Source organism: Brassica rapa, chromosome A05, assembly GCF_000309985.2.
Source record: "Brassica rapa cultivar Chiifu-401-42 chromosome A05, CAAS_Brap_v3.01, whole genome shotgun sequence".
In the NCBI taxonomy this organism is placed as follows: Eukaryota; Viridiplantae; Streptophyta; class Magnoliopsida; order Brassicales; family Brassicaceae; genus Brassica; species Brassica rapa.
Genome location: NC_024799.2, coordinates 7,037,313 through 7,063,178, shown reverse-complemented (window position 1 = coordinate 7,063,178; position 25,866 = coordinate 7,037,313). Strand labels below are relative to the sequence as shown.

The following is a 25,866-nucleotide window of genomic DNA, read 5'->3' as shown; positions in this document are numbered from 1 at the left end:
TCTCGACATCGATCGATGATACAGGATGTACATCGATTGATCATAATCTTCAATCGTCGAGGCTTCTCTTCTGTATCAATCGACGGCATTGGATGTGCAGCGATCGATTGCTTCTTCTGCATATCGACCTCTAATGGTCAGCTCGGATGAAATCTCTTTTAAGCTCCTAAATGCTCCATAATCATCACTTTACTTCAAGATACTCCTGAACCTGAAAACATACCTAATAGGATAGAATATATAATATAGATAGTAAAACACTTATATACCATGGATGAAAATAGATCAAATCCATGGTATATCACTTAGGATGTGCAGACGCAAAGCATCTCAAGTAAGTCTCCAAACACCTATTAAATACTTCGGTTTGACCATCTGTTTGGGGTGAAAGGTTGTGCTATACTTCAGTTGTGTTCCACTCAGTCGAAACAAAATTTTCCAAAATTAACTCAAGAAAATCCAGTCTCGATCCGAAACAATCAACTTAGGATAGCCGTGAAGTCGAATAACCTCCTTAGCAAACAGCTCAGCCACGTCTACTGAGGTGAAAGGGTGCTTCAACTTCAGAAAGTGAGCAAACTTACTCAACCTGACGACTACTACAAATATAACGTTCACCCCTCCTGATAGAGGAAGGCCCTCTATAAAATCCATTGATAGAGCCTCCCGAACTTGCTCTGGAATAGATAGAGGCTGCAATAATCCTGCAGGTGAAAGAGTCGAATATTTTTGGCACTGGCAAACATCACAAGCTGAAACATAATCCTTAACCATCTGAGTCCAATGAAACCCTTCTTGAATCCGCTTGAGAGTTTTAAATACACCAGAATGTCCCCCAGCCAAAGAATCATGACTTTCAGTAAGTATCACCGGAACGTGTTTCAAACTGCGAGGAATAACCAACCTTCCTTTATACAACAACTTCCCATCAACCACCGTGTAATGGTTATTCAAGTGCTTAATTCTTTCCATCCGACCCTTTCCGTGTTTACTACTACAATTTGGTCAAAGAATCTATAACCAGAATTGAAATCCAGGGAATGGGAGCGTTTGAGAAGCGTTTTAAAGTACACATGTTTCTGAACCATGTTGAGGACGTGAAGCTTATGGAATGATTTTAGGACTTTGGAGCGGCTACTGGCTCTTAAGTTCTTGTCTTGTATATCATGTGGTCTTGATTAGAGCCCTTCTCTTTCCATTGTTTTTGTGTTTTTATTAAAAGGTTTTCGGTTCTCGGAATGAATATTCTCAGTTGTCTACCATGGTTTTCATCTTATCTTAGATACAATGGTGGTACATCCTCTTGTTTCAGTTGTTCATTCTCTATGGAGCAGTGATTGTTCTAGTTATGTTTTTTGAAACTCTTGTCTAACTGTCATACTATGTTATTTGGTGATCCACTTAACTGCACTTTCCGACTATAGCTTCAAATTGTTTTACACCGTAATTGGAATCCATGTGAGTTTTTATTATTTTGTTAAACTGATCTTGTGGCTATGGGCTACAGAGATTGGCTATACAGTTGGCTTTGAAACATGTGATTGCTTTGTTACTATACAAAGCTTGAGGATACAGTATTTGATTGAGACATGTCTTTTCTGATGTGATTCAAGGCCGAAAAGAACAAAACAAATAAAAACAGTTATCAATCCAGTGCGAAATGTAAACCTATCAATTTCTTTATATAAGAAGAAGAATAAAAAAATTTGTAAATCATATAATAGACAACACAAAAGGTCTTTAAAGTGTGCAATATTCAACTCAGGTCCTGGAGTCCACTGTTCTGAGATGTCCCCGGGAGGAGAAGTGGTTGAGGTTTTAGTTAGCTATGTTAAATGCTGTCTTCATTCTCTGAACAATGTGAGGTAATGTGTTGAGGTTCTCTTCAATGGCTTTGTGCACGCAGCGCTCCATCTCGTTAACCGCTTCAGGCCTTATCTTCTGGAGCTTTGCAGCCTCAAATTTGTCTTGACACACCACCAATGATCTGTTCAGTCTTTCCTATACAACAGAAATGCAAAAATCCATCAGTTCTTCATCATCATCTTTTATCTCTTTTTAGTGGGAGATATACTACCTGAAACTGAGCCATTTCATTCTCGAAATGCTGCTGAGATTTGACAACAGGGACACTGCAGTGCTCGACGCAGTTACTAATCTCCTCTTGATTTCTTCTTCTGTCAAAGCACTCATATGCACATTTGAAATAGGCTTGCTGCAACAATGAAAATGAAATAACAGATTCATGTAACTCAATGTAACAAAAGAGAAGCCGTTTCACAACTTAGCTAACAATTTTTTTTTAATCTATAGTCTCTAATCAAATAGATATCTAACTCAATTCATCAAAAACAAAAGTTGCTGCGTACTTTCCACGAAGCTAAAAAAAAAAAAAAAAGTTAAAGGTGACAGCTTCTGGAGAATTGAGGATTGGATCAAACCCAGTAAAGATGTTCATGCCCATAAGCCTAAAGTTGTGAATGAAAGATACCTGGAGAGTGAAATTGATGTGATCTTGGATAGGAGAAAGCTGAGATTGAGCTGCTACATTAACTTCTTCAAGCTTTCTTCTAAGCCTCTCCGATACGATTTGCTCCTCCGCCGCAGCTATATGATCCATCGTCGATCGATCGTAATCTCTCTCAGGGCTTAGGGTTTCGCTGCAGCTGCTCTTTTAAGAGATACGGTTTTGTTTTAGACCGGATTTCTAATAAACCGGTATTCAATCGCACAAACACTTGGACGTAAACCGGATGTTATATCCGTCATTGACCGGTTCGTATGTATTAGTTGGTTCTGTAATGACTGGAGCTTAAGCTAATTCCCTAGGAACGTAAAACTTTTCGTTAGAATCAAATATAGGATGAAGCCACCACAGAGTTGAGAGATTAAGCAGTAAGAATAACAGAAACAGACATCACTGACTATGAGACAACTTCATGGGTCTTACATCAATTTATATATGTGTTACATAGGCATCATCATCAGACCCCTAACATTTTTTTTTTTATTATCTTTCATTTAATCTTGAGAAAGACAGATCATCAGATGGGCGAATTAGACTGGAGTCTTTACAGGAGCCCAAATATCAGCACCATTGGTTTGAGCAACACCTACTGTGTACTCCATTGGGACAAGACATAACCCTCTGCTTCTCAATCTGTACTCTCCCAGCTCCTCCTCCTGTTTTACAAAAACAAGCAAGAGATGTTGAGTTCCATATCAACAGGTTGTCGAATAGCAATCCTAGTAAAAGAAAGGAGTCAAGATTATGCTCACGTGTGTGGTAATTGGGGTTGTTTGAAGATATGGAGCGCTTAGAACCTGTACAGAAAAACTCATTGTTGGATCAGAAGATGGACAAATGCAGTTCAGATTCGAAACCGTGAAGGAAACAGAGCAGACCTTGACTTGTTCTTGAAGAAACTGAATGTATTGCATCGCCTCTAGAAGAACTGATGCTGTGTCGGTCTGCAGAGAAAGAGAGAGGGGCTTGATCATGTAATATGTCGCTTGAAAAGGAAATTTCAGACGGAATAGTTAGTACCTTTCCATAAGGGGAAACTAGCTGTTGAAGAGCTGAGATACGTTCTCCCACCTTATCCTTCCTCTCCTGTTAAACCACAGACGGGTCATTACTCATTAGCATGTTGGTCCACGAATGTGGTAAGGTCATTTAGCATGAAGATCGAGAGTATCATCATAAGACCTTGGAAGAGAAAGAGAGATCAGACTTGTGTCGTTTAATGCTGTTATCTTCAAGAGAGCATACATTGCGCTTATTCTCCATCATCATCCCTGCCGAGTCTCTAGAATATTTTATTCCTTGACATCAAAACAAAAAGATCGGTTGTTTACTTGATGCCTTTTTATAAAGACCATGTTGGGAGAAGCTAATATCATGGCTCATCTAAAAACAGCAAGTTGCAGCTGAACAACATAATATTACAACTCAAAAACAACTTGTCTTTTTGAAGGTACCCTCAGACAGACAAACAAACTGGTGACTTGGTTGTAAATTTTAAAAATGAAATTCGAACTACAAAAGTGTTTGGAGCAACCAATACACACGGCTTTGGATTATAAAATTAGTAGCCAAAGTCAAAGAAAGTAGATAATTGTCAGAGGTTAAGCCCCTAAGATCTTATCAGTTTGAAGTATATTATTTTTGAGTTTAGTAGCACAATCATAGATGTATGATATCATACTTTGCTTCCATACGGAGACAATATATTTTATATGCACAATCATAGACAATACATTTTCTTAATCAACTTTCAGATTCAACATTTTCTTAAATCAAGAAACCACGAAATTAACTCATTTACAAGTTCATTTAATGAGTATAACTGGTTAAATCATTAAAGGTGATATTAAAAGAAAACATCAATACAGTCAAGATTCAAAGCTAAGCGAACCCCACAAGAAGATGATAACAACACCAACGACAAAAGAGAAGAAAAAAATCTTTAATCCATCTTGCTCTATATGATTAAGATTAGTCTAGTTTAAGTTGGTAAACAATACCAAAATGTGGAAAAAAACAGAGGAAATTAATGGGAAGATGATATCAAAGAACTTACAGAGAGAAGAGACTCAGCATTTGCTAGAAAACAACAAACTAACCAACAACAACCTCACAAACTCTGAAAGCTTTCTTCTTCTAAGCTTCCATGTGTTTTTTCTTTTGTCACCTTTTTTGGTTTATAACCCAAAAGCAAAAACAAGGCTTTTGATCTTGAAAAGAAAGTCCACGAAAACCAGAGGTTTGATGAAAACGCCGTTAACCTAAAGGGTCATGAGATAGGGCAACCGCAGAAAACTCGACATGAGGGAGAGAGAGAACTTTGTTTGTGTATATAAGAAATTAAGAAAGCAAAGAGAAGAGGGGGACTACATTTCATATGTCTTTTTCTTTATTTTGTTTCTTTCTTTTCGTCATTTTGTTCATTTAATTCTCATTAAACCTAGATTTTCTTGTGAGACAAATACTGTATATCTATATATATATTACATAAATTTATCAGGACTATATATATAAATTAACAACTTTGTTTCAGTTTTCAATGTAATTATACCGGTTTATTGTAGATGAAATGTAAAGATATAGGCAGTGACTCCTGATATCATAATACATAACGTAATGAAGCAACTCAGTAATTTTAAAATTTATATGATGATTTATTTACAATAGAAATTGGGAAGTAACTCCAAGATCAGGAGTCATAGTACATGTAGTATATGTATAATGAAGCAACTCAGTAATTTTAAGATTTATATGATGATTTACTTACAATAGAAATTGGGAAGTAACTCCAAAAATGTGGTTGTACCATCCATCTAAATGTATATATTTGGAGTTAACGAATGTATATTGATTTGTCCCAAAAAAAACGAATGTATATTGAAATGTAATAATTTGACAGCTAATGTACAACTCAACCAATGAAGAGAGCAGGGGGTCCTTTTACCCCAGTCCCAGATTGATGTCGCTTTCATTTTATTTTCATTATAATAACACAAAGCTCTAATTTTTTTTTTGTCAACAAACACTAGTAATTATTTTGAAAGTGACATTTTATTGTTTTTTTTTTTTTTTGGTCAAAGACATTTTATTGTTTTTTATTTAGATTTGTCAAAAAGATTTTGACCAATTCTGCAGCATCTGTCTCTTCCTTTACAACTTTATGCTTGGAATTTTCTACGAGAGAGGTTTAATGCATTGTACCTTTCGGTTGATTTCCCAGTACATTCATACAGACACCGTCATGCTATACAGTGTCGCAAATTTAAACTAAATATGAACTGTCTTTTGTTTTTTCTCTCATTAAATTATAGATAAACAATTCAACCTAACTAGATACTAAACTGTGAAACGAATATCATCGAGTTTGTATCAGCTTGAACTAGGTTCTGATCATTTAGAATATGAACAAATAAAATAGCATAATATCAACTTAAAGCAAACCTGAAAAGTTAATTTAAATCTCTTCTTATAACAAATCCAGCAGAAAAACAAAAGAAGAGGTCACCTTAGATTTTTGCAAGCTACCTTTCTAGTTTCTTCCCAAGTTTAAATGCTTAACATTAATGTCTACAATGATAACAGGTTATATCTTTCACCGGAGGCTCTCTCTTTATATATATTGGCTCCGAATGGTGACTGCGGGTTAAGTGGTGCGGGACAAGCAGTTTAATTGAGGTGCGGTTCTAACAGTTATAAAAATGTATAGATATAGAGTATATATAGAAATTTTTGTTACTGTTAACGGCGGGACGACGAGAAACTGGTTACTATTGGAAGCCAAAAACATGTGACCTAACCTAACAACAATATATCTTGCATGCAAAATATTACAACTTATTACAAGCGACGACGTCGTTCGGACCCACGCGGTTTCGGCGTTCGTTTCTTTGTCTCTATTTTTCTCGTCTTTCGCGGCGGCCAGATTTTTATTCATTTACGTATTTTTTGTTTACATATTTATTCATTTTTTTTTGTAAACTGCTAAACCAAAATCTTTAAAGAAAAAAAAAAGTTGATAGACCAAATGTGTTTGCTTGCGCCGCTCCAATCGCAATATCACCGTTCGAACCATTTGGTTAGGCAACAACGCGGATTGTTGGTACCTTTCATTAGCAAAAAAACGGATTGTTTCCAAAAATGCAACAATAAATCAAAGATACATTGATGATGTCTTTAACTTGTTACATTCGAACATCACTATCATCCAAATTGAATGCCTCAATATGTGGGTTGGTCTAACGATAAAGTGAAGCTTATGTTAAACTAAACCCCACGCTTCATTTTCCACTTGCGTTTAAGGAAGAAACTATCACATAAGTATAATCTTCAGTAAGCTCAATTTTTTTTCAAACAGCACGTATAACATGTCAAAACATGAAAGAATCCTTTTTAAAGCAGCTAAAGACATATGATTGTTTTCAAACAAGTTGAAATGATGTTAATTCATTTCCAGCATTTCAACTTGTTTGTAGAGTCGATGATGCTTTGCTTCGTTTCCGATCTCTGGCACTTGAGCAGTTCCTCAAGTATAACTGCAGACTCTGGAATATCGCACTCTCCGATTACAGATTCAGAGCAGAGCCCAAACAGCACCACGTTTACATCATCTTCCTCTTCTAGTTGCAGGCTGAACAAGTGATCGAAAACCTTGTAAACACACCAAAACAAAAGACACCAGTTACAAATTCGGACTCAAAACCAACTACTAGCGTAACAGCAGATTCACAAGGATCGAATCACACTTGGTTTTTACCTTTTTCATTCTTGATACGACCATATCTTTGACAGATTGTGACCTGGAGACCAAATTCACTACAAAAAGACCATGCTGAGGGAGAGCACGCTTAACTGAGAGAAGAAATGTCTCTTCAATAAACTCAGATGCAGGACAGGTTAATCCACCGCTACAGACAGAAAGCAAACATGAAAAAACGGTAAGATCAATGCAAGAAGTCATAGAAATGTAATAGTAGTTGGCCTTTAGTGCATACCTTGAATCTGCTGAATCAACATCTATAATCAAGATGTCAGGACAAGTGCTGCCTTCCGCATTATTGGAACTAGCCGACTCTGTTTTAGAGACAGCATCCGACGTTTTCTCGGAAGAAGATTCAGAGTTTGTTATGTCTCTAATGTATTTGATCCCATCAGCAATATGCACCTATTATAAAAATGGGCGAAAAAGTTGAATGATGATAAATTGAATTAAAATATGATAACAAAATTGGAACTTTTGTATAAAAAGAAAAGGGATTTTACCTTCAAGCGATCAGTTTGTGTGAAACAAAAGTAATCCTTGCCAACGCTAAGCATTACCGGGTCAAGTTCAACAGCCTATTAAACGAGATACCATCATGTAAGTGGCAAACGAAAATACTCAACGTGATTAACCCTTTTTAAAAAGAAATTACCTCGATACTGAAAAATGGCAAGCATCCATGGAGGAACATGGGAAGTAACCCAGCTCCAAGACCAATTATAACAGTCTTAACCTGAAAAGTATCATAACATTGCAGGGTCAGTACACTTAAGGATCTAAAACAAGGTGGCCAAAGTGAATAATGCTTACCATATTTCCACTCGATTCAGCCTTCTTCAGATAGGAAGATACCAGTGTGAATCCAGAAATAATTCCAGCGTGGTAAGAGCTAGCCAAATAATCATGAGAGACCTTCATAATGGGTCCGCTCGTTTCTGAAATGGGTACAAGCATTAAAAAAAAAGCATGAAATGTTCTGTATCACAATAATTACGTAGAGACTTTTTTTACCTTGGTTTCGTTTTTTATTTCCCTTCCGTTTTGATTGGGAAGCATTTTTAGTTTTCTCTGTCTGAGATTGATCAACAACCTCGCCATCCTCTACAAGCAAGGCTTCAGACTGTATTAAATACTCGGTTCTTTTGAATACAAGACGTCTAAATGCCAAATCAGCAGAAGGAGATAAGCCTCCGGTATTACTAGGAGTGCTTTCATAAACCACATCTTCAACGACAACTTCCCCAGTCAAGGAAGACGTCACCTATATAAACCCAGATAGAATTGTAAGAAACAAAAACTAAGATCCAGATACCAACTAGCAGAAATTCATTCAAATTTTGTCAAAACTAAAATGGAAGGTTTTAAAGTGATATATTGTTAAATAACACCTCGTGGACAGTAGTACGCTTTTTGATCCCATCACTTGCCATCATATACCTGCAGGACCAAATTCATTTCAACAAATAATAGTACAGAAGATACTGAGGGGAATGATATGAGAGAGATTTTGAAATTCAGAAATAAGAAAAATGAACATACGGAATGCGAGCTGCTTCATCATCGTTTCTAGGAGCTAGTTGTGTCACCATGGGAGATAAATCATTCTGAGTGGAAAAAAATTACAATATATATAATCAACCAAGTCAGTAAATAACATAAAGCATCAGGCAACTTTGTATGCAGACTGTACCTGGATATCCTCCATGCTGACGCCATTATGACTACTATCCAGATAAACCTTACACAATGAAATTAATATCTTGTCAGATACTCAAACCGAATATTAGTATAGATCACCGAGATAGGCTTAATCAGATAGAGCTTTACCATTATGAGACGAGCGGCCCTAGAACTCTCAACAACCTGCCACTGTCCTTCCTCTGAACAGAACAGCCACTCATGAGCACGAGTCTGAAAAATTTTCAACACACCTTTTAGTATTTCAAACGAAATTATACTAATATAAGTTTCTGCAAATTTAGCTTGTAGAGAGACTCATGAAGTTGACAAAAAGTTACCTTAGGGACAAGGAAAACACCACAATGATACACGAACGGCTCGGTCTGCTTCTGAGCATCAAGAAGCACGGCCCTATAACTGAAATTGCTTCCTAAAGAAAATTTAACACGACGACCTCCAGTAAGCTCTGCTAAATCTCCTTTAACACCAAGTTTCAAATCTTCATGAGAGTACAACACGTCTGATCCATTGTTGCAGTCTCTACGTATCTGGTTCTCACTTTCAAGGGCTTCACACATACCAGAACCCTGGAATAATAATTCAAAACCATGTATTACATTGGGGCAGAGCAAAGGTAAGTTTCCATAAAAGTATTACCTGAGCATCATTGCGGCCAAGAGATAAAAGATCGAAAGAAGAGGTTATCTCATGCAACACAATGGACTTTTCTTTCTCAGCCACCACCATAAACGTCTTAAGACTGGATCGTTTTTGAGAGATTGAGTGAACAGTCATCTTCCAACCAAAACGAAAGCTTGAGAAAAGCAACGCTGCAGAAACACTAAGAATTTCAATTCCCAAGAAACAGTTCACCTAATGGGTCTAGTGCAATTACCTAATACATGAGACTCTGCCAACGTTAAACAGATAAACTTGCCCCCAGGTTTCAGAACACGCTTAGCCTGAGAAAAGATGTATAAAAGCACACAACTTTCAATTGCTTTGATGAAAAAAACTATAAGAAGAACTAAACCACACACACCTCTGATAAGTATTGACTCCCTAGCTTCGTACCAACTTCAGGCTCCATTAATGCATCAAGAGCACCTTTATCCAGCACCGTATCAAAACACTCATCACCCAACTACGCAATCAAGAAGCCAAAAAAAAAAAGCTTGCTTTAATGAGAGACAACAACAACAACGAGAAGCTATACAACACAGAGCACACAAAACCTGCATCTTTGTAATGTCCATAACTCTCCACCGCATCTCAGGCCTACTCCTTATGTTCCGGCGAAGCATATCGGAGATAACAACCTTGGAGAAGTCCACATTGGTGACGTCACGGAGCCCCGCGTCGTACAAATGCTCGGAGAGGCGGGAGTTTCCGCATCCCGGAACCAGAATCTGAAGCGACCCAGAAGAGGACGAAGAGTCTCGGAGGAGAGGCAGAAGCGAGTCGCGGAGCTGAGGCCACTCAGCGTACCACTCGAAGGAGTCGTCGCTGCCTCGGAGAGTGAAGAACTTGTCCCAATTCTCTTTGCTGGTGAAGTCTTCGAGGGTTTGCAGGAAGTCATCAGCTGCGTCTGCTTTGCTGGCGCCTTTCTTCTTCCCCATGGCTGCGATTGAATCTCCCTAAACCCTAGTTCCTACTCGAATGGGTCTGTCTGTCTATCTCGCTGACCGCAGTGGCGGAGCTGGGATACGGTTTAGCTTTTTGCTTAAGGAATCAATCAAACCGAACCGGAAAAGTAACCAAAACTTGGGCTTGAATTAATTTTGCTATACCCACCATGAACGTTTAAGGGCGTGACTGGTTCAAACGCAGTGGTTGTAGTTGCGGTTGCGAGAGTTTGTGAATGCGGGCGGTTGCGGTTTCTAGCAGTTTTAAGAGATTTGTATGATTGGTATTACGGTTAAAAATTGGTGTGTTTACGGGTAACTTATGACTGGTTAACTACGCGATAACAGTCAAATAATAAATAAACAATATTTACATTTAATATAATTATAAAAATATCAAAAATCATAAAATTATAATAAATTTAAAATTTATATTTAAAAGTTATAATTTTAATTTTTGAAAATTTATTAAAAAAAAATTTATTATAAAATTTTATAATATTAATTAAAATATAATAGATATATTTTAATATTTTGATAATTTCAATTTTAAATTTTTTATTAAATATTTTTACTTTTGTATATATGTTGTTTTTAATAAAAGAAAAAAATTTTATCCTCCCGCAACCGCCCGCAACCGCAAACGCTAGTTGGAGCCAGCTTTTGAATTTATGAGATTCGGAGCGGTTTGAAGCGGTTTAGAACGATTTGAGTGATTGTTGCAAACCGCTACCAACCGCAAAAGCTGCGTTTGCGGGTGGTAGCGGGAAAACCAGTCGTCCCCTAAGAATGGGTTATATTATCTTTCAATCGGACCCGTGAGTTATTTACTCATGAGTTTGACATGAATAGAATTGAAAGATTCATTTCGTTTTTACATTAAAAAGTTTAGATTCAAATCCAATAATATAACTTATATTTATTTATTAATGCATATTGATTGGAAAAATTTGATTAAATGTAAACAAAACTGTAAGGCATAAATCTTCATAAATCATCTTGGATAGATACTATCAAGGCCGACCCAAAAAAAAAAAAAGCTGATGAGGCATTTGGTTCGGGGACGGCCAACACTATATTTAGAGGCAAATATGACGAATATATTTTATAGCTTTACTGGTCAAGACATAATATAGAACACGTATGAGCGAGGTCCAAATCCTCCAACTTAGTTTTTAGCAAAAACAAAAATTTCACTTCTAGACCGCAGTATATCAGATGACTTTGTATCCTTTGCAATTCACGCGTAAATTTGAAAGGAAAAAAAAAAATCCTCGGCGCAAATCAGCGAGGGATTTGCAAAAACTTTGCGTATCACTATGTTTTTTGACTTTGTCGCATTTTAAGAAAAAAATCTTTATAGCAAAGGAAGGAGACTAAAAACTTAATTTTTTAATAGAAACAAATCATGAGTTTTCTTTCTGCAAATTTTGTGGATACGAAAGCTTATAAAACAACAAAATTATTACAAGAGTGCATTTCTTTGAGCCTATCCCCTCCAAAAAAAAAGAGAAAGAGAAAATTTTTAGGAGTAGTAGCTTTTGATTGATCATGGATTATTCGGATGATGATGGCATGCTTAATATTGAATCAGGCGAAGAAAACTTATACATTGACCACACATCCGAAGCCGATTATGGAATGGAAGAAGATATGCACAATGATTCCACATCGAAGCGAGATCAGATAAGTTACATAGTTCTCAAAGAAGAAGACATCCGTGAGCATCAAAAGACCGACATCAAACAAATTTCTACGGTTCTCTCAATAAACCAAGTCGAAGCAATCATTCTGCTTCTTCACTATCAGTGGAGTTCTAGTAAAGTCGAAGATGAATGGTTTACTAGCGAAGAGAGAGTTCGTAAAACCGTTGGTATGTTGAAGGAGCATATGGTTGATCTCAATGACCAAGACGTGAACATTGGATGTGGAATTTGCTTTGAATCATATCTTCGCAAGGAAATCGCAACGGTTTCTTGTGGTCACCCTTATTGCAAGACTTGTTGGACCAGTTACATAACTGAGAAAATCAACAATGGTCCGGGATGTTTGATGATTAAATGTCCTGAGCCTTCTTGTTATGCTGTGGTTGGTCAAGATATGATCGATAAGTTGATAACAATAGAAGAAGATAAGGAGAAGTACTGTAGATATTTTCTTAGATCTTATGTCAAAGAGGGAAAAAACAATATTAAATGGTGTCCATCACCTGGATGCGTATACGCGGTTGATTTTGGAACCAGGAATGGAACTGAAAATTATGATGTTACATGTTTATGTTCTTATGACTTTTGCTGGAATTGTAGTGAAGATGCTCACCGTCCTGTGAATTGCGACATGGTGTCAAAATGGATTACTAAAAATATCAAGGATAATGAATCCAAAAACATGACTTGGATACTTGCGAATACGAAGCCTTGTCCGAACTGCAACTGTCATATCGAGAAGAACCAGGGATGTAACCGTATGACCTGCCCAATTTGTAATCATAGCTTTTGTTGGATTTGTCTTTGTCCATATGATGGTCGCCACACATGCCACAACTTTGAGGGTGATGATGAAACAAAAGTTAAGAGAAAAAGGGCGAAAAGGGTGCAAAGGACAATCGACAGATACATGCATTATTATGTAAGATGGGCAAACAATCAATCTTCTAGGCTAAAGGCAATGGAAGATTTGAAGGAATTGCAAGCGGTGCAGCTTGAGAAGCTTAGTGTCAAACAATGCTTCTCACAAACTCAGCTCCAATTCACCGTAGATGCATGGCTTCAGGTAAGTGGACACATGTATTCAAGTAACTATGACTTCCACTGATAACACTGGGTAGCGTAAAAAAGAAGTTATGTAGAATGGAATGTTGGAATAGAATAAGACATGATATATTTTGATTAACAATTGGTTTTCAGAAACCACCCAAGCATGGTACGGCGAACTTGTACATGTGCTAAGCACCCCGGGTTTGAAACCTACCAGATCTATGAGATTAGTCAGTTATATCTAGGTCCGCCGAATATCCCGGATTATAAAAAAAAGACTGGCTTCACAAATATATTTTTATAAATCTTGTGAAAGCAGATGAATTACTAAAATTAAAAGAGAGTTATTGGTAAGAGACTGGGAAAAAAGGATCATTATAGGAGTTATTAAGTAGACTATTGTTACAATATTTTTCATTAACAGATCAATGTCTTTCATATGTTTGATTTTACGACTGCAGATCATCGAGTGTAGGAGGGTGTTGAAATGGACATATGCATATGGATACTACATTCCTCGGGAGGAACGAACCAAGAAACAGTTTTTTGAGTATTTGCAAGGGGAGGCTGAAGTTGGTTTGGAGAGGCTTCATCATTGTGCAGAGGAGGAGCTGCAACACTTTGTTGATGAAACTGACGATCCATCTACAGATTTCGATGATTTCCGCAAGAAACTAATTGGTTTGACTAAAGTAACCAAAACCTACTTCGAAAATCTAGTGAAAGCTTTAGAAAATGATCTTGCTGATGTAGCTGTTGATGATAGCAAATAAAAACCGATCTCCAAATTTGATATCAAAAGACAAAAGTTGGTGATAACGGTAAGAGGAAGATCCAAGTGGGAATTGAAAGTTCTCTGTTTCAGTTACTAAAAGAATGCAAAACAACTGGAAAATACTCTCTGTTTTTATGTTTTTCCTGCCAAGGGCTTTAGAGTTTGTAACAGTATTAAACCTTTTTTCTAATTATTCATTAGCATAAACGAAATTGTACTGTTATTTTGAGGTTTGAAGTCTGCTTTTGCCTCGGGTAAGATTTTAGAGAACACTAAAATCATTTCTGTTTTCACTTTGGAAAGGTCCTCTGCCTAGAAAATCTTGTCAAGCAAAGAAGAGTAGTATTGGAACTCAGAGAACTTAAAGATCCAATACTTGTTTTTTACTTTAGTTTTCTCGTTCAACAGATTTGACTAAAGTCATCAAAACCTACTTCCAAAATATAGTCAAAGCCTAGGAGAATGATGGTCTTTCCGATGTGGAAACATATAATCTCGCGGCTAGAAATGAAAGCACTAGAAAACAGTATACGCAGCAGCACGGTTCTATTGCAATAGAGAGAACATACGAATCCATAGAACATATTTTTTTTTTGATAAAAAACATAAAACTAAACATTACATATCTTATTCTTCTTCTTGTTTGTCCATAACTTTCTGATCTAGGACTGGACATTTTATCCGTTAAATTTGATTCAATTGTTATTTGTTTCGATTCGATCTGAAATTTTTGAATATTCGTAGACTTCCGAAGTAAAGCAAATACTAAAAATCAGTATCCGTTAAAATCAAAGCAAATCACAAATATCAAAATTTTGGAAAGCGGATATCTGCTTCGATCCAGAAATATATAAATACATGTACATCTTGATTATACTTAATGTTTTAAATGTATAAGTTTACATAATAATTATTATAACATATGATTTGACAAATTTTATTTACATTATTACTTATACAAAGTATTACATGAAAAAAAAGAGAAAAAAATTATAAAACAATTATAACTTTTTTCTTAAGTTTTGTGTTATTATAATTGTTAACTAAGTTTAAAATTTTAAAAATATGTAGTTTCACTATTTCTTTTAGTTTTTCTTTTATATATCATGCAAAAAATATATTAAAAAATAAATTTGTATTGAATTTTTTAGATTATTTGTATTAATCAAAGCGGATGAGATATCCGTAAGTATCCGTAAATATCCGTAAATATCCGTAAATATCCGTAAATATATATTTTTTCGGATATCTGTTTTTATGGATATCCGTATTTTTTCGAAGCAAAGAAAATCAAAAAGTTAGATATCCGTAACATACGAAGCAAATCACAAATACCTTTAAAAATCCGGATATCTGATCCGTGTCCAGCTCTATTCTGGCCATAGCTTTTTGAAGTCTTTTAAAAATAAATACATAATGGGGGTGATTGGTTGGACTTTATCTCCCTACTTTAACTTTATTTATTTTTAAATCACTAAATTTTACCAATCATGTGGTAACTTTTAAAATACATCAAGTTTTTATTTAGTTTTACCAATCATGCTTTAGCTTTATTTTTAAAGGTACAGCAAAAAAAAAAAAGCAAAACTTTTTTTTTATGTATTTTAGGCAAAAACTATACATCTTCTTTTTATAGGTTGTAGAATCTGTAAATGAAAAAAAAATCTGTAATATCAAATAAATTATATAATCATAATAAAAACTTTTATAAATATTTTAATTTTGAATTTGAGTGTTTTAAAATTATTAAGATATTTAAATAATATAAATATTATTTACATATCACATTTTAAATTACAATAAATTTTGATAATTTATTTAAAAAAATATTAATATAAATTATTTTAATTGATATAAAATAATAATTTTATATATACAACACATATTTCATATATTTTATTTTAAAATATCTACAGCCTACAACTTATAGCTACAACAAATTTAACTATAGCAAAAGTCTCTGCAGAAAAAAATCTACAGTAATAACTTTACAGCTACAACCGATTTATCTACAGGTAAACATATACAGCTAAATTTTTAAAGCCACTGTCGAACTAATCATCACTAATATTATAATAATATCAAGATAATACGCGATACACAAAAAAGAGAGAAACTGATGGAAATAATAGTATTTTTTGTGGTACCCACCCACCTAATTTCCTTCCACACGTTTTTAATACAAGCTTAGCTTATCGACAAACTTTTTTACCATCTCTATGGAGCTTGCATGTCACTCTGTAAACTTCATACCAGATTGATTTTAACCGAATACATTTCTGAGAAATCAACTCTCCAAGAAAAAGAGTAATACTCTTATAATGCATATATAATGAAAGATCCTTCAAAATTTACACTCGGCCATTTTAAATAAAAAATAATAAAATAAAAGGAAGTAAAGATATACTGAAAAATTCTAGGGCTGGCCAAAAAATCCGAACTGGAAAAATCGAACCAAATCTGATCCGAAAAATAGTACCAAGCCTAAACCGAAACTGATTAAATATTCGAATAGATTCAAAATTTTGGTATTTAGAGAACGAGAACCGAATCCGATCCGAATCAAAATTCTTAGAGTATTCGAATATATCAGAATCAGATTTATATAGTTGAATATATTAGCAAATTTGAAAGTTAATATCCATAAAAATATCCAAAATATATAAAATATTTGGATGTTATCCAAAATATTTGAAAATATATACAAACAGTGAAAAGTAAATATCTAAAATAATTAAACAATCTTCAAAATACCAAAAATACTCAAAATAAATATTGATTTTCTATTCAAATACTTAAATCAAACCAATTTATGTTAAATTTAAGTATTTTGATGCTCAAATTCAAAATTCAATAACTTTTATGAGTTCACCAAACATTGTAAATAACGAGACACGGCTGCATATAAATACTATAATACCCACATAGGAGAGAGTAGAATTAGAACACATACCCACTTGCTGTTTCTTAAGTTTTAAACAAAAACACACAAAAAGATATGGGTGAAGCAAAAGGTCACGTACTGTTTTTCCCATATCCGTTACAAGGCCACATTAATCCAATGATCCAACTCGGCAAACGCTTATCCAAAAAGGGACTCACCGTCTCACTGATCATTGCCTCCAACATCCACCGTGAACCGTACACCTCTGAGGACTACTCCATCACCGTCCACACCATCCACGACGGTTTCTTTCCACACGAACACCCACACGCCAAGATCAAAGACCCTCCACGTTTTAATGAGTCTACTGCTCGTAGCCTCACCAATTTCATCTCCAGGTACAAAGTGTTCTCTTTCTTTTGGCAGATTTTGAAAGTTTGCTTGCTCTTTTTTAACTGGTCAACAACTTCGTTGAAGTCACCTAAAACTAATGGTAACATCTTATCCTTTATCCAGACATAACACTTATCCTTTATCCTCTTCATCTTCTCTCCCTCCAACACATAATAATGTTCTCACAAAACTTTTCATCACTCAAAGCTTTTTTTACGTTTTCAAGTAACTTCGCTAATGTATTATAAATTATTATAAATATAAATTAAATAAAACATTATTAATCTACTATAAAACCAACTTCTTATGGTTACAGACTTTACTGAGTTGTTAAACGAAGAACTTTTGATATTCTGAAACATTATTTGTTAATCCAAGAATGTAAACAGCCGATCTTTATATGATATAACCAACTTAGAGATTAATATATTCATCATAGGGCAATCATGGCTGCCCACAGTCATTGAAAAAGAAGATGTTATGTAAATTAAAACCATTCGTCAGCGTTTCTATGATTGTTACATGAAAAATGTTATTCAACACTAGTGTCGTTTATGTATTTGTGCAGGCAGAAGTTATCGGGCAACCCTCCAAAAGCTCTGATCTATGATCCATTCATGCCCTTTGCACTGGACGTAGCCAAGGACTTGGGTCTATACGTAGTGGCCTATTTTACTCAACCATGGTTGGCTAGTCTTATTTACTACCACATCAACGAAGGCACCTACGATGTTCCTGATGATAGGCACGAGGACCCAATACTTGCATCGTTTCCGGGTTTTCCATTGTTAAGCCAAAATGATCTGCCTTCTTTCGCTTGCGAGAAGGGGTCTTACCCTCTGATATTCAAAGTTGTGGTTAGCCAGTTCTCTAACTTGCGGCGCGCTGATTGCATTCTTTGCAACACTTTTGATCAACTTGAACCTAAGGTAAGGTTATACAACTTAAGCTCTGTATTGAAAAGGAACAAAATAACATGACTGAAAAGGTATACAATCTTTTTTTTTTTTGAGAAATAAGGTATAAAATCTTATTATTATTTCTCAAATTTGATGAAGAATACTTGCTCTATTAAAAACATATGGAAAAATCATCTGTAAAATGTATTATTTACATATGGTTTAAATCTTGAAGAATGAAAATAATTTATTATTCTCTCATTCTGTTGGTCACCATTCTAAGCCTTTATTTAGTAAATTGAAAAGGAAATAAATAAATTGAAAAGGTATAGAATCTTCATTTTTGAGTAATAAAGTATAAAATCTTACTTATTATTATTTCTCAATTTTGATGAAGAATACGTTTGTTCTATAATTCCCTAAAACATATGAAAAATCATAAGTAGAATGTATTATTTATATATGGTTTAAATTTTGAAGAATGAAAAATAATTTATTATTCTCTCTTTTCTCTTGGTCACCATTTAAAGCCTTTATTTAGTTTTTTTTTTGGTTTCATATATGTAAGTTTTGAGAAGTGTACCTTTGTCTTTTACTTCTCAGGTAGTGAAATGGATGGATGGCCAGTGGCCGGTGAAGAACATTGGACCGGTGGTTCCGTCCAAGTTCTTGGATAACCGGTTGCCGGAAGACAAAGATTACGAACTAGGGGATAGCAAGACTGAGCCTGACGAGTCTGTTTTGAGTTGGCTGGCGAATAAACCAGCAAAGTCGGTGGTTTACGTGGCCTTTGGGACATTGGTGGCTTTGAGTGAGAAGCAGATGAAAGAAACGGCAATGGCGATTAAACAAACCGGATACAGTTTCTTGTGGTCTGCTCGAGATTCTGAGAGAAGCAAGTTACCGTCTGGTTTTGTGGAAGAAGCTATGGAGAAAGACATTGGACTAGTGGCTAAGTGGGTTCCTCAGCTAGAGGTTTTAGCACATGACTCAATAGGATGTTTCGTGACACACTGTGGATGGAACTCAACATTGGAGGCGTTATGCTTAGGAGTTCCATTGGTAGGGATGCCTCAGTGGACGGATCAGCCAACGAACGCTAAGTTTATAGAGGATGTGTGGAAAATTGGGGTTAGAGTTAAGACTGATGAAGAAGGGTTTGTGAGTAAGGAGGAGATTACAAGATGCGTTGTTGAGGTTATGGAAGGAGAGAAAGGGAAAGTGATGAGGAAGAATGTTGAGAATTTAAAGGTGTTGGCACGTGAGGCTATCTCAGAAGGAGGTAGTTCGGACAAGAAAATTGATGAATTTGTTGCTATGATGACTTGAAAATTTGAAACTGAGATGATCTGAGTGTTGTCAGAGTGGTAATAGTGACTTATTTGTCTGAGTTAAATTAAGTTCTCCTCGTCTCTTGTACTATGTCTTGAGAAAGCATTTTATTTAGTTAAGAAACAAACTCATATTATATGTGAGAGCTGGTCTCTAGTCAGTTACATATTATAAGAAACATTGTGATAAAGAATTGTTAAGAGACAGCCTTTTTACCAAGGAAACTTGAATGTATCTTTCCACCATCCTTATTTTGATCAGTGTACAAAGATCCGGTCCACTCGAACTACGATGTCAGAAATTGTGGGCCTAACAGCAGCTTCCGCATCCCAGCACTCCTCAATCAATCTGTTTAAAATAAATTATATGTTGAAAGAGGTTGGGTAATTAAAGAATCATCAAGGACCAAGCAAATGATGACTACACTTTACTCCTCTTGGAAGGGGTCTTCTTCCTTTCAAATACATTAGCTAAGCAGTGTTTGATCAACTATGTATTAATCAATATTCAATTGATCATTGGTCTGAGATTATTGATAAAAAAATATTTGTTTACTGTACATATCTTATTACAAGCCATTTGAACAAAGAAAAAAAAGGCAATTACTTATTACAAAAGGGTGCGGTTTGATAATGACTAGGATGGAATGTTGTACTCTTTCAATCATCTGAAGAATCATTAAGATCATGATTCAGTGAGACGATCATCTTAAAGGAGTGAGTGAATTACAACCCAGACCAGATACATCCATAAAGAAATGTAGAGGAGCAGCACCTTCACGAATGCTTAATTTGTGTAATTTGTACATTACCTACCTGGCTATCTATCTCATATACTCTATAATAATAAACACGGTATCGGTCCCAAGTTAGTGTTCAAAATATAACATAAATCGACAAGATAATGTGATAATAATTTTAAATTTTTGTTTCATATAAATATATAGTCTCATTAAAATTATAAATTTGTAATTTAAATATATGTACATTTTATATTAATACAAACAAACCATTGTATTATTTATTTTATATTCAAAATAGAATTATCTTTATATTTTCATAATATTTCATTATATTTTGATGATTTTTGTTAAATAAATATCTAAAACCACTTTTAAATTCTATAAAACATATTTTATATGCACCAAATCATATAGGCTTCAATTGGTGACCGTTTAATTGAATAGAAAAATAAATAAAATAAAGAACAAAAATTCAATTAAGGAAATGAAAAAATAGAAATATAAAAATTTATGTTCAAATTGATTCCCATCGAAATTGGAAGAAGAATTTTTTCTTCATATTTTTTTCATCCTTGAGGAGATGAGGAAAATAGAGTGGGACCCATGTGTCTGTAATTTGACAAAAAATTAAACATGATTGGTATAAAAATTGAAAAATAAAAATTTGGAAAAATTACATGTTTACCCGCTTTCATGATACTATTTTTCATTTTTACCACCACTAAAGAGACATTTTCAAAAATATTTTCTTCATTAAGTGGTAAAAGACTCTTATGCCTTTGTTATTTATATATATAATAAATTATTATTTAAATAAAAAATAAAAGTAATTTTTTTTTTATGTTTTCGAATTATACTTTTTCAAATTTGAACTTTTAATAATTTTTTCTTTTTGAAATTATTATTTTTTTTTCAAATTTCTTTTTGAAAAATGAAAATTATGTTTGAAACTATTTTTTAAAAATATTTTATATATATTTTAAAGTATTTATTTATATATTTATTAGAATCCTAAATTTCACATTCCAAAAACCCTACCCTACCCCTGAACTCTAAACCCTAAGTCTAGATTAATTAACTCTAAGGGTATAATTGTCTTTTACCCTTTATTAAAAGTGAAGGTAAAAGTGGTTAGTGTAAACATGAAAAATGGTACTATGAATATGCTATTTGTAGCAATTTCCCTAAATATTTCACCATTATTTTGTTCATAAAATGTGATCACCAATTGAAACCATAATAAAAATGACAGTCGCATTTTAAAAATTTTGTTAATGTACCAATATTTTTTATTTTATAAAAATACATTTTAAGATAATAAATCTAAAAGTTTTTTTTATAAACTAATAACTCTATAAATTAATAAAATAATATAGTCCCCATAATAAACTTATAGAGTTTTTACTGTAATAAACCTAAACTTCTCATAATTACCAAAACTATCAATGAATATTCTCAACATTTAGATAAGGTTGACACGTCAGCCCTTTTGGGCTTTAAAGCCCACTTAGCGTTCATGTATGACCCACGAATAGACAGACGCCCACTCGAAAACCTTCTCGTACGGTATGATTCTGTCTCAGTTACAAATCTCCTCTCGTCTTCAGTAAGCAAATCCTCGTCTCTCTTCTCTTCTCTTCAAATGGCGTCAGTTTCCTCAACCTCCTCCCTCTCTCTCTTCTCCTCGAGATCGGCATGCACCGATCCTTCTCCCCCTCTCTTCCCCTCGACGACGCGTGGCAATGAAATGTGCAAGAGAACAAAGAGTCTCGTTCAATGCGTCAACGGGAACGTCTCTGACGCTTCTTCCTCCGCAACTCCAAATTCGAAGTAGTGTGGATATTCATTACATTAATTAAAACTTTTTATTACAAGTCTTTTGTAACGTGATATTGTCTTTTTACCTTTAACCGTGTTGTGTGGGTTTTGGAAACAGGGTGAGGAAGCACACGATCTCAGTGTTCGTTGGAGATGAAAGCGGGATGATTAATAGGATCGCAGGAGTCTTTGCGAGGAGAGGGTACAATATCCAGAGTCTTGCTGTTGGTTTGAATAGAGACAAGGCTCTGTTCACTATTGTTGTCTCTGGTACGGAGAGGGTTCTTCAGCAGGTCATCGAGCAGCTCCAGAAGCTCGTTAATGTCCTAAAGGTTGTTACTTTTTCTTCTTCTAGATCACACTCATCAGTTTTTGCATTATAAAGTTTCGATTTTTGCATGCATCTCCAAAATACTTAATTGACTTTGAATTGGTAAGTAGGTGGAAGATATCTCGAGTGAGCCGCAAGTGGAGCGTGAGCTGATGCTTGTGAAAGTGAATGCACATCCGGAATCCAGGGCAGAGGTTAGAGTTTACTGTGTACTTGCTGGTTGATTTTGGTTCAGTGTAAAGGTGGATTTTTATTTTCTATGAGTTTACAGATCATGTGGCTAGTTAACACATTCAGAGCAAGAGTTGTGGATATTTCGGAGCATGCATTGACTATTGAGGTACGTCTTCTTATGATTTGTGCTTTGTTTCACACTAGGGCCTATGGATTTTGGGATCTGTTTTCATCCTCTTACTAATTATTGGAAGACAAATCTTTTTTCTTCTAGTGTATCATTTGATCTATGCTGCTTTTTTTTTTGAACTTATGATAATCCACATGCAGGCTTTTGTTTCCGAACAGAGATTCAATTTATGTTTTGTGTATTTAGGTTTGTTAGAAACTTATGGTGTGTCTCCTTTAATATATTCATTTGAGCATACTATGACACTAATCTGAATTCTAAATTGTATTGTCTGTTCTGATTTCTGTGGGAGTGCTAAGTGTTGTTTATGATAGTTAGAGAAGAAAGACCAAGACCATACACATGTTGTTCTTTACCTTGATTATGAGGGAGTGGGATACAAAAAATTTCTTGTAATTGGCCCGTAGTGACCTCCTTCTGTAATTTACATAGTTTATTTTCACTCTTAATTTCTTAAGCTATCGTGCAGGTAACTGGAGATCCTGGGAAAATGATTGCTGTGGAAAGAAATTTGAAGAAGTTTCAGATCAGAGAGATTGTCAGGACGGGAAAGGTAGTGAATTTTTGGGGTAACTAGATTGTATGGCATTTGAATATCATATTATCATCCAGTGTGTGCTTTCTAATGGATGTATTTAATAATTACATCTTTCAGTGGACATTGGTCATAAAGACATAAATCTTGTGTACTCACTTTATATAAGAAATATGGAATGACGATTTTTTTATATAACAGATAGCACTGAGAAGGGAAAAGATGGGTGCTACTGCTCCATTTTGGCGGTTTTCAGCAGCGTCCTATCCAGATCTCAAGGAGCAAGCACCTGTTAATGTTCTTCGAGGTAGCAAAAAAGGAGATGTGCTCCCTCCAAATGACAAACCAGCAGGGGTGCGTGATTCTCTCCTACTTAGATTGCTTAATTTGAGCTTGAAGCTCCTCACTTTTCTTTCAGATTTGGCATTTGTCATTCATTTTATGAAGTTTAACGGAACTATAGAGAGAGGGTGCTTATTTTCTTTTTCTTTGTGGTGGCTGCGTACGATTGTTTGGAACTGCAATTGGGAATTGCACATCTTTGATGGTCTGCAGATCTAAGTATGCTTTGTATACAACTGAAAAAAGAACAAACTAATGTGCTTCTCTCAAAGGAGAAAATTCTTTAGGCATGCAAGTCAAATGCTTTTTTGTTTGCAGCCGTAACTAAATTAAATCTCCTCACAAGAAACTTCCAGTGTTAAAAGTTATCTCTGCTTTGAAGTGTAGGGAGATGTTTATCCCGTTGAGCCAACTTCTGACCTGATGGTACATCATGTTCTTGACGCTCACTGGGGACTTCTCACGGACGAAGATGTAAGTGAGTTTGTTTCTAGATTTATATAGATTCTATAGATACTGCCATAGGTATGGCACATCCATGTTGCTAAATAAATATATATAACATAAATGGTAGCGGGTTCAGAATGTGGTTTCCAGTACAGGACCAGGTTGTCTAGAACTCTTGAGTTTTAACAATCCTTACTATTAATTTCGTATGAATGAGTCATTTCCAATGTTTTAAGAATTAAGGTAGACATGGTTAGGTGTGATCAATTTACTTACATAAATACATAGAGTACGTAAGATGGTTGTAGAGATTGTTTCTATTTACTTGTGTAGATGGCAGTGTTACTAGGTTATTTTTGTTTCTTGTATAATAATTCTTCTTTTCTGATCTTTCAGACGAGTGGACTACGGTCACACACTCTATCTTTGCTTGTAAACGATGTTCCAGGAGTCCTTAATCTTGTAACTGGTGTTTTCGCTCGAAGGGGATACAATATTCAGGCATAGTCCTTATGTCTCCTACACATACTCTTGAAATTTACTTAACACTGACCGATCCTCTTTTTGGTCTAGAGCTTGGCTGTAGGACATGCTGAAACAGAGGGCATTTCACGCATTACAACAGTTGTTCCTGCAACAGATGAATCAGTCAGCAAATTGGTGCAGCAACTTTATAAACTCGTAGATGTGCATGAGGTATAATCAATTGTTCCTGATTTTGTACAAGCATAATGTGAACAGAATCCTGAGCATGCTGTACAATAACTATCCAAAGCAAAGAATTTATTAAATTTTGTGGGGATTTTACTGCAGGTGCGTGATCTTACTCATTTGCCATTTGCTGAGAGAGAACTGATGCTGATTAAGATTGCTGTGAACGCTGCTGCAAGAAGAGATGTCCTGGACATTGCTAGTGTTTTCAGGGCAAAAACTGTTGACGTATCCGATCATACAATTACTTTGCAGGTAAAATACATTTCTCTTTAAACTAGATTTCTGTTTAATGTGTAGTTGCAGATCAGATGAGAGATCACACCAATGGATATCTAAAAAGTTTCACATCTTTCCATATGTCTATTTTAACTTGTTTGACAAAATATATGAAGCAGACTTAGAATTTCCATCTTTAAGCCCTTCCTCCCTTAGTTTTTTTTTTGGGTTTGCTGCTGATATTTGTTTGTGGTGGATATAGCTTACTGGTGATCTTGACAAGATGGTGGCACTGCAAAGGTTGTTGGAGCCTTACGGTATATGCGAGGTTAGTTTTGCAATCTATTTCTCTCTTAGTCAATGTTATAACTTGTAAGTCTCAGGGTTAACTAGATCCATCGATGTTGTTATCCTTCGCATGGTCTCTGAACCACAAATCCAAATGAAAACTGGCAGTAGTTAATAGTAGTACAGTTTGTAGTCTTAGAAACAGAGGAGTGAAATCTAAGTCTTGTAAAATGGATAACCGAATCTGGACCATGTTCGGTTGTATTCTACCTCATCTGATTGTGCTTAGAACAAGAATCAGTCTACTTTAATTGCCTCGTGTTGATCTCTCTCTCTCTCTCCTCTCTCTCTCTCTCTCTCTCTCTCTCTCTCTCTCTCTTCTCTCTCTCTCTCTCTCTTCTCTCTCTCTCTCTCTCTCTCTCTCTCTCTCTCTCTCTCT

The 25,866-nt window shown here is 35.1% G+C and overlaps 6 protein-coding genes across 9 annotated transcripts; 3 read left to right on the top strand and 3 right to left on the bottom strand.

Moving 5' to 3' along the window:
* Positions 1 to 1,577: 1,577 nt before the first annotated feature.
* LOC103867702 (protein FAM136A) lies at positions 1,578 to 2,730 on the bottom strand. The gene is made up of 3 exons (XM_009145804.3): positions 2,492 to 2,730; positions 2,078 to 2,215; positions 1,578 to 2,001 (listed from the first exon to the last, which is right to left on the bottom strand). Exons 1-3 carry the CDS (start codon positions 2,618 to 2,620, stop codon positions 1,819 to 1,821), a joined length of 450 nt encoding a protein of 149 aa, XP_009144052.1. The 5' UTR covers positions 2,621 to 2,730; the 3' UTR covers positions 1,578 to 1,818.
* A 110-nt stretch (positions 2,731 to 2,840) lies between these two features.
* On the bottom strand, positions 2,841 to 6,129 carry LOC103867701 (transcription factor bHLH153). Of its 4 annotated transcripts, XM_009145803.3 has the most exons (6): positions 4,584 to 5,926; positions 3,710 to 3,825; positions 3,548 to 3,613; positions 3,406 to 3,471; positions 3,280 to 3,324; positions 2,841 to 3,183 (listed from the first exon to the last, which is right to left on the bottom strand). In XM_009145803.3, exons 2-6 carry the CDS (start codon positions 3,794 to 3,796, stop codon positions 3,058 to 3,060), a joined length of 390 nt encoding a protein of 129 aa, XP_009144051.1. In that variant the 5' UTR covers positions 3,797 to 3,825; positions 4,584 to 5,926; the 3' UTR covers positions 2,841 to 3,057. The 4 variants fall into 4 exon arrangements, with proteins under 4 accessions (XP_009144051.1, XP_033147727.1, XP_033147726.1 ...); XM_033291836.1 differs by lacking the exon at positions 4,584 to 5,926 and adding an exon at positions 6,053 to 6,129 and having other exon boundaries at positions 3,280 to 3,471; XM_033291835.1 differs by lacking the exon at positions 4,584 to 5,926 and adding an exon at positions 6,033 to 6,108 and having other exon boundaries at positions 3,280 to 3,471.
* Positions 6,130 to 6,785: 656 nt separating this feature from the next.
* Positions 6,786 to 10,678, bottom strand: LOC103867700 (eEF1A lysine and N-terminal methyltransferase). The gene is made up of 16 exons (XM_009145802.3): positions 10,202 to 10,678; positions 10,009 to 10,110; positions 9,862 to 9,928; positions 9,624 to 9,796; positions 9,305 to 9,553; positions 9,114 to 9,197; positions 8,977 to 9,024; positions 8,826 to 8,890; positions 8,675 to 8,723; positions 8,298 to 8,547; positions 8,097 to 8,221; positions 7,939 to 8,019; positions 7,787 to 7,861; positions 7,519 to 7,688; positions 7,281 to 7,431; positions 6,786 to 7,174 (listed from the first exon to the last, which is right to left on the bottom strand). Exons 1-16 carry the CDS (start codon positions 10,583 to 10,585, stop codon positions 6,971 to 6,973), a joined length of 2,277 nt encoding a protein of 758 aa, XP_009144050.1. The 5' UTR covers positions 10,586 to 10,678; the 3' UTR covers positions 6,786 to 6,970.
* A 486-nt stretch (positions 10,679 to 11,164) lies between these two features.
* Positions 11,165 to 16,562, top strand: LOC103867699 (probable E3 ubiquitin-protein ligase ARI11). Its single transcript, XM_009145801.2, has 2 exons — positions 11,165 to 13,363; positions 13,809 to 16,562. The coding sequence occupies exons 1-2, from the start codon at positions 12,143 to 12,145 to the stop codon at positions 14,118 to 14,120; spliced, it is 1,533 nt and encodes a 510-aa protein (XP_009144049.1). The 5' UTR covers positions 11,165 to 12,142; the 3' UTR covers positions 14,121 to 16,562.
* A 481-nt stretch (positions 16,563 to 17,043) lies between these two features.
* UGT74C1-1 (UDP-glycosyltransferase 74C1) lies at positions 17,044 to 19,854 on the top strand. The gene is made up of 3 exons (XM_009145800.3): positions 17,044 to 17,404; positions 17,968 to 18,328; positions 18,902 to 19,854. The coding sequence occupies exons 1-3, from the start codon at positions 17,121 to 17,123 to the stop codon at positions 19,625 to 19,627; spliced, it is 1,371 nt and encodes a 456-aa protein (XP_009144048.1). The 5' UTR covers positions 17,044 to 17,120; the 3' UTR covers positions 19,628 to 19,854.
* A 1,908-nt stretch (positions 19,855 to 21,762) lies between these two features.
* LOC103867697 (acetolactate synthase small subunit 2, chloroplastic) lies at positions 21,763 to 25,738 on the top strand. The gene is made up of 11 exons (XM_009145797.3): positions 21,763 to 22,202; positions 22,309 to 22,522; positions 22,632 to 22,715; positions 22,793 to 22,861; positions 23,355 to 23,438; positions 23,622 to 23,774; positions 24,150 to 24,236; positions 24,606 to 24,710; positions 24,783 to 24,905; positions 25,023 to 25,175; positions 25,402 to 25,738. The coding sequence occupies exons 1-11, from the start codon at positions 21,889 to 21,891 to the stop codon at positions 25,513 to 25,515; spliced, it is 1,500 nt and encodes a 499-aa protein (XP_009144045.2). The 5' UTR covers positions 21,763 to 21,888; the 3' UTR covers positions 25,516 to 25,738.
* The last annotated feature ends 128 nt before the right edge of the window (positions 25,739 to 25,866 follow it).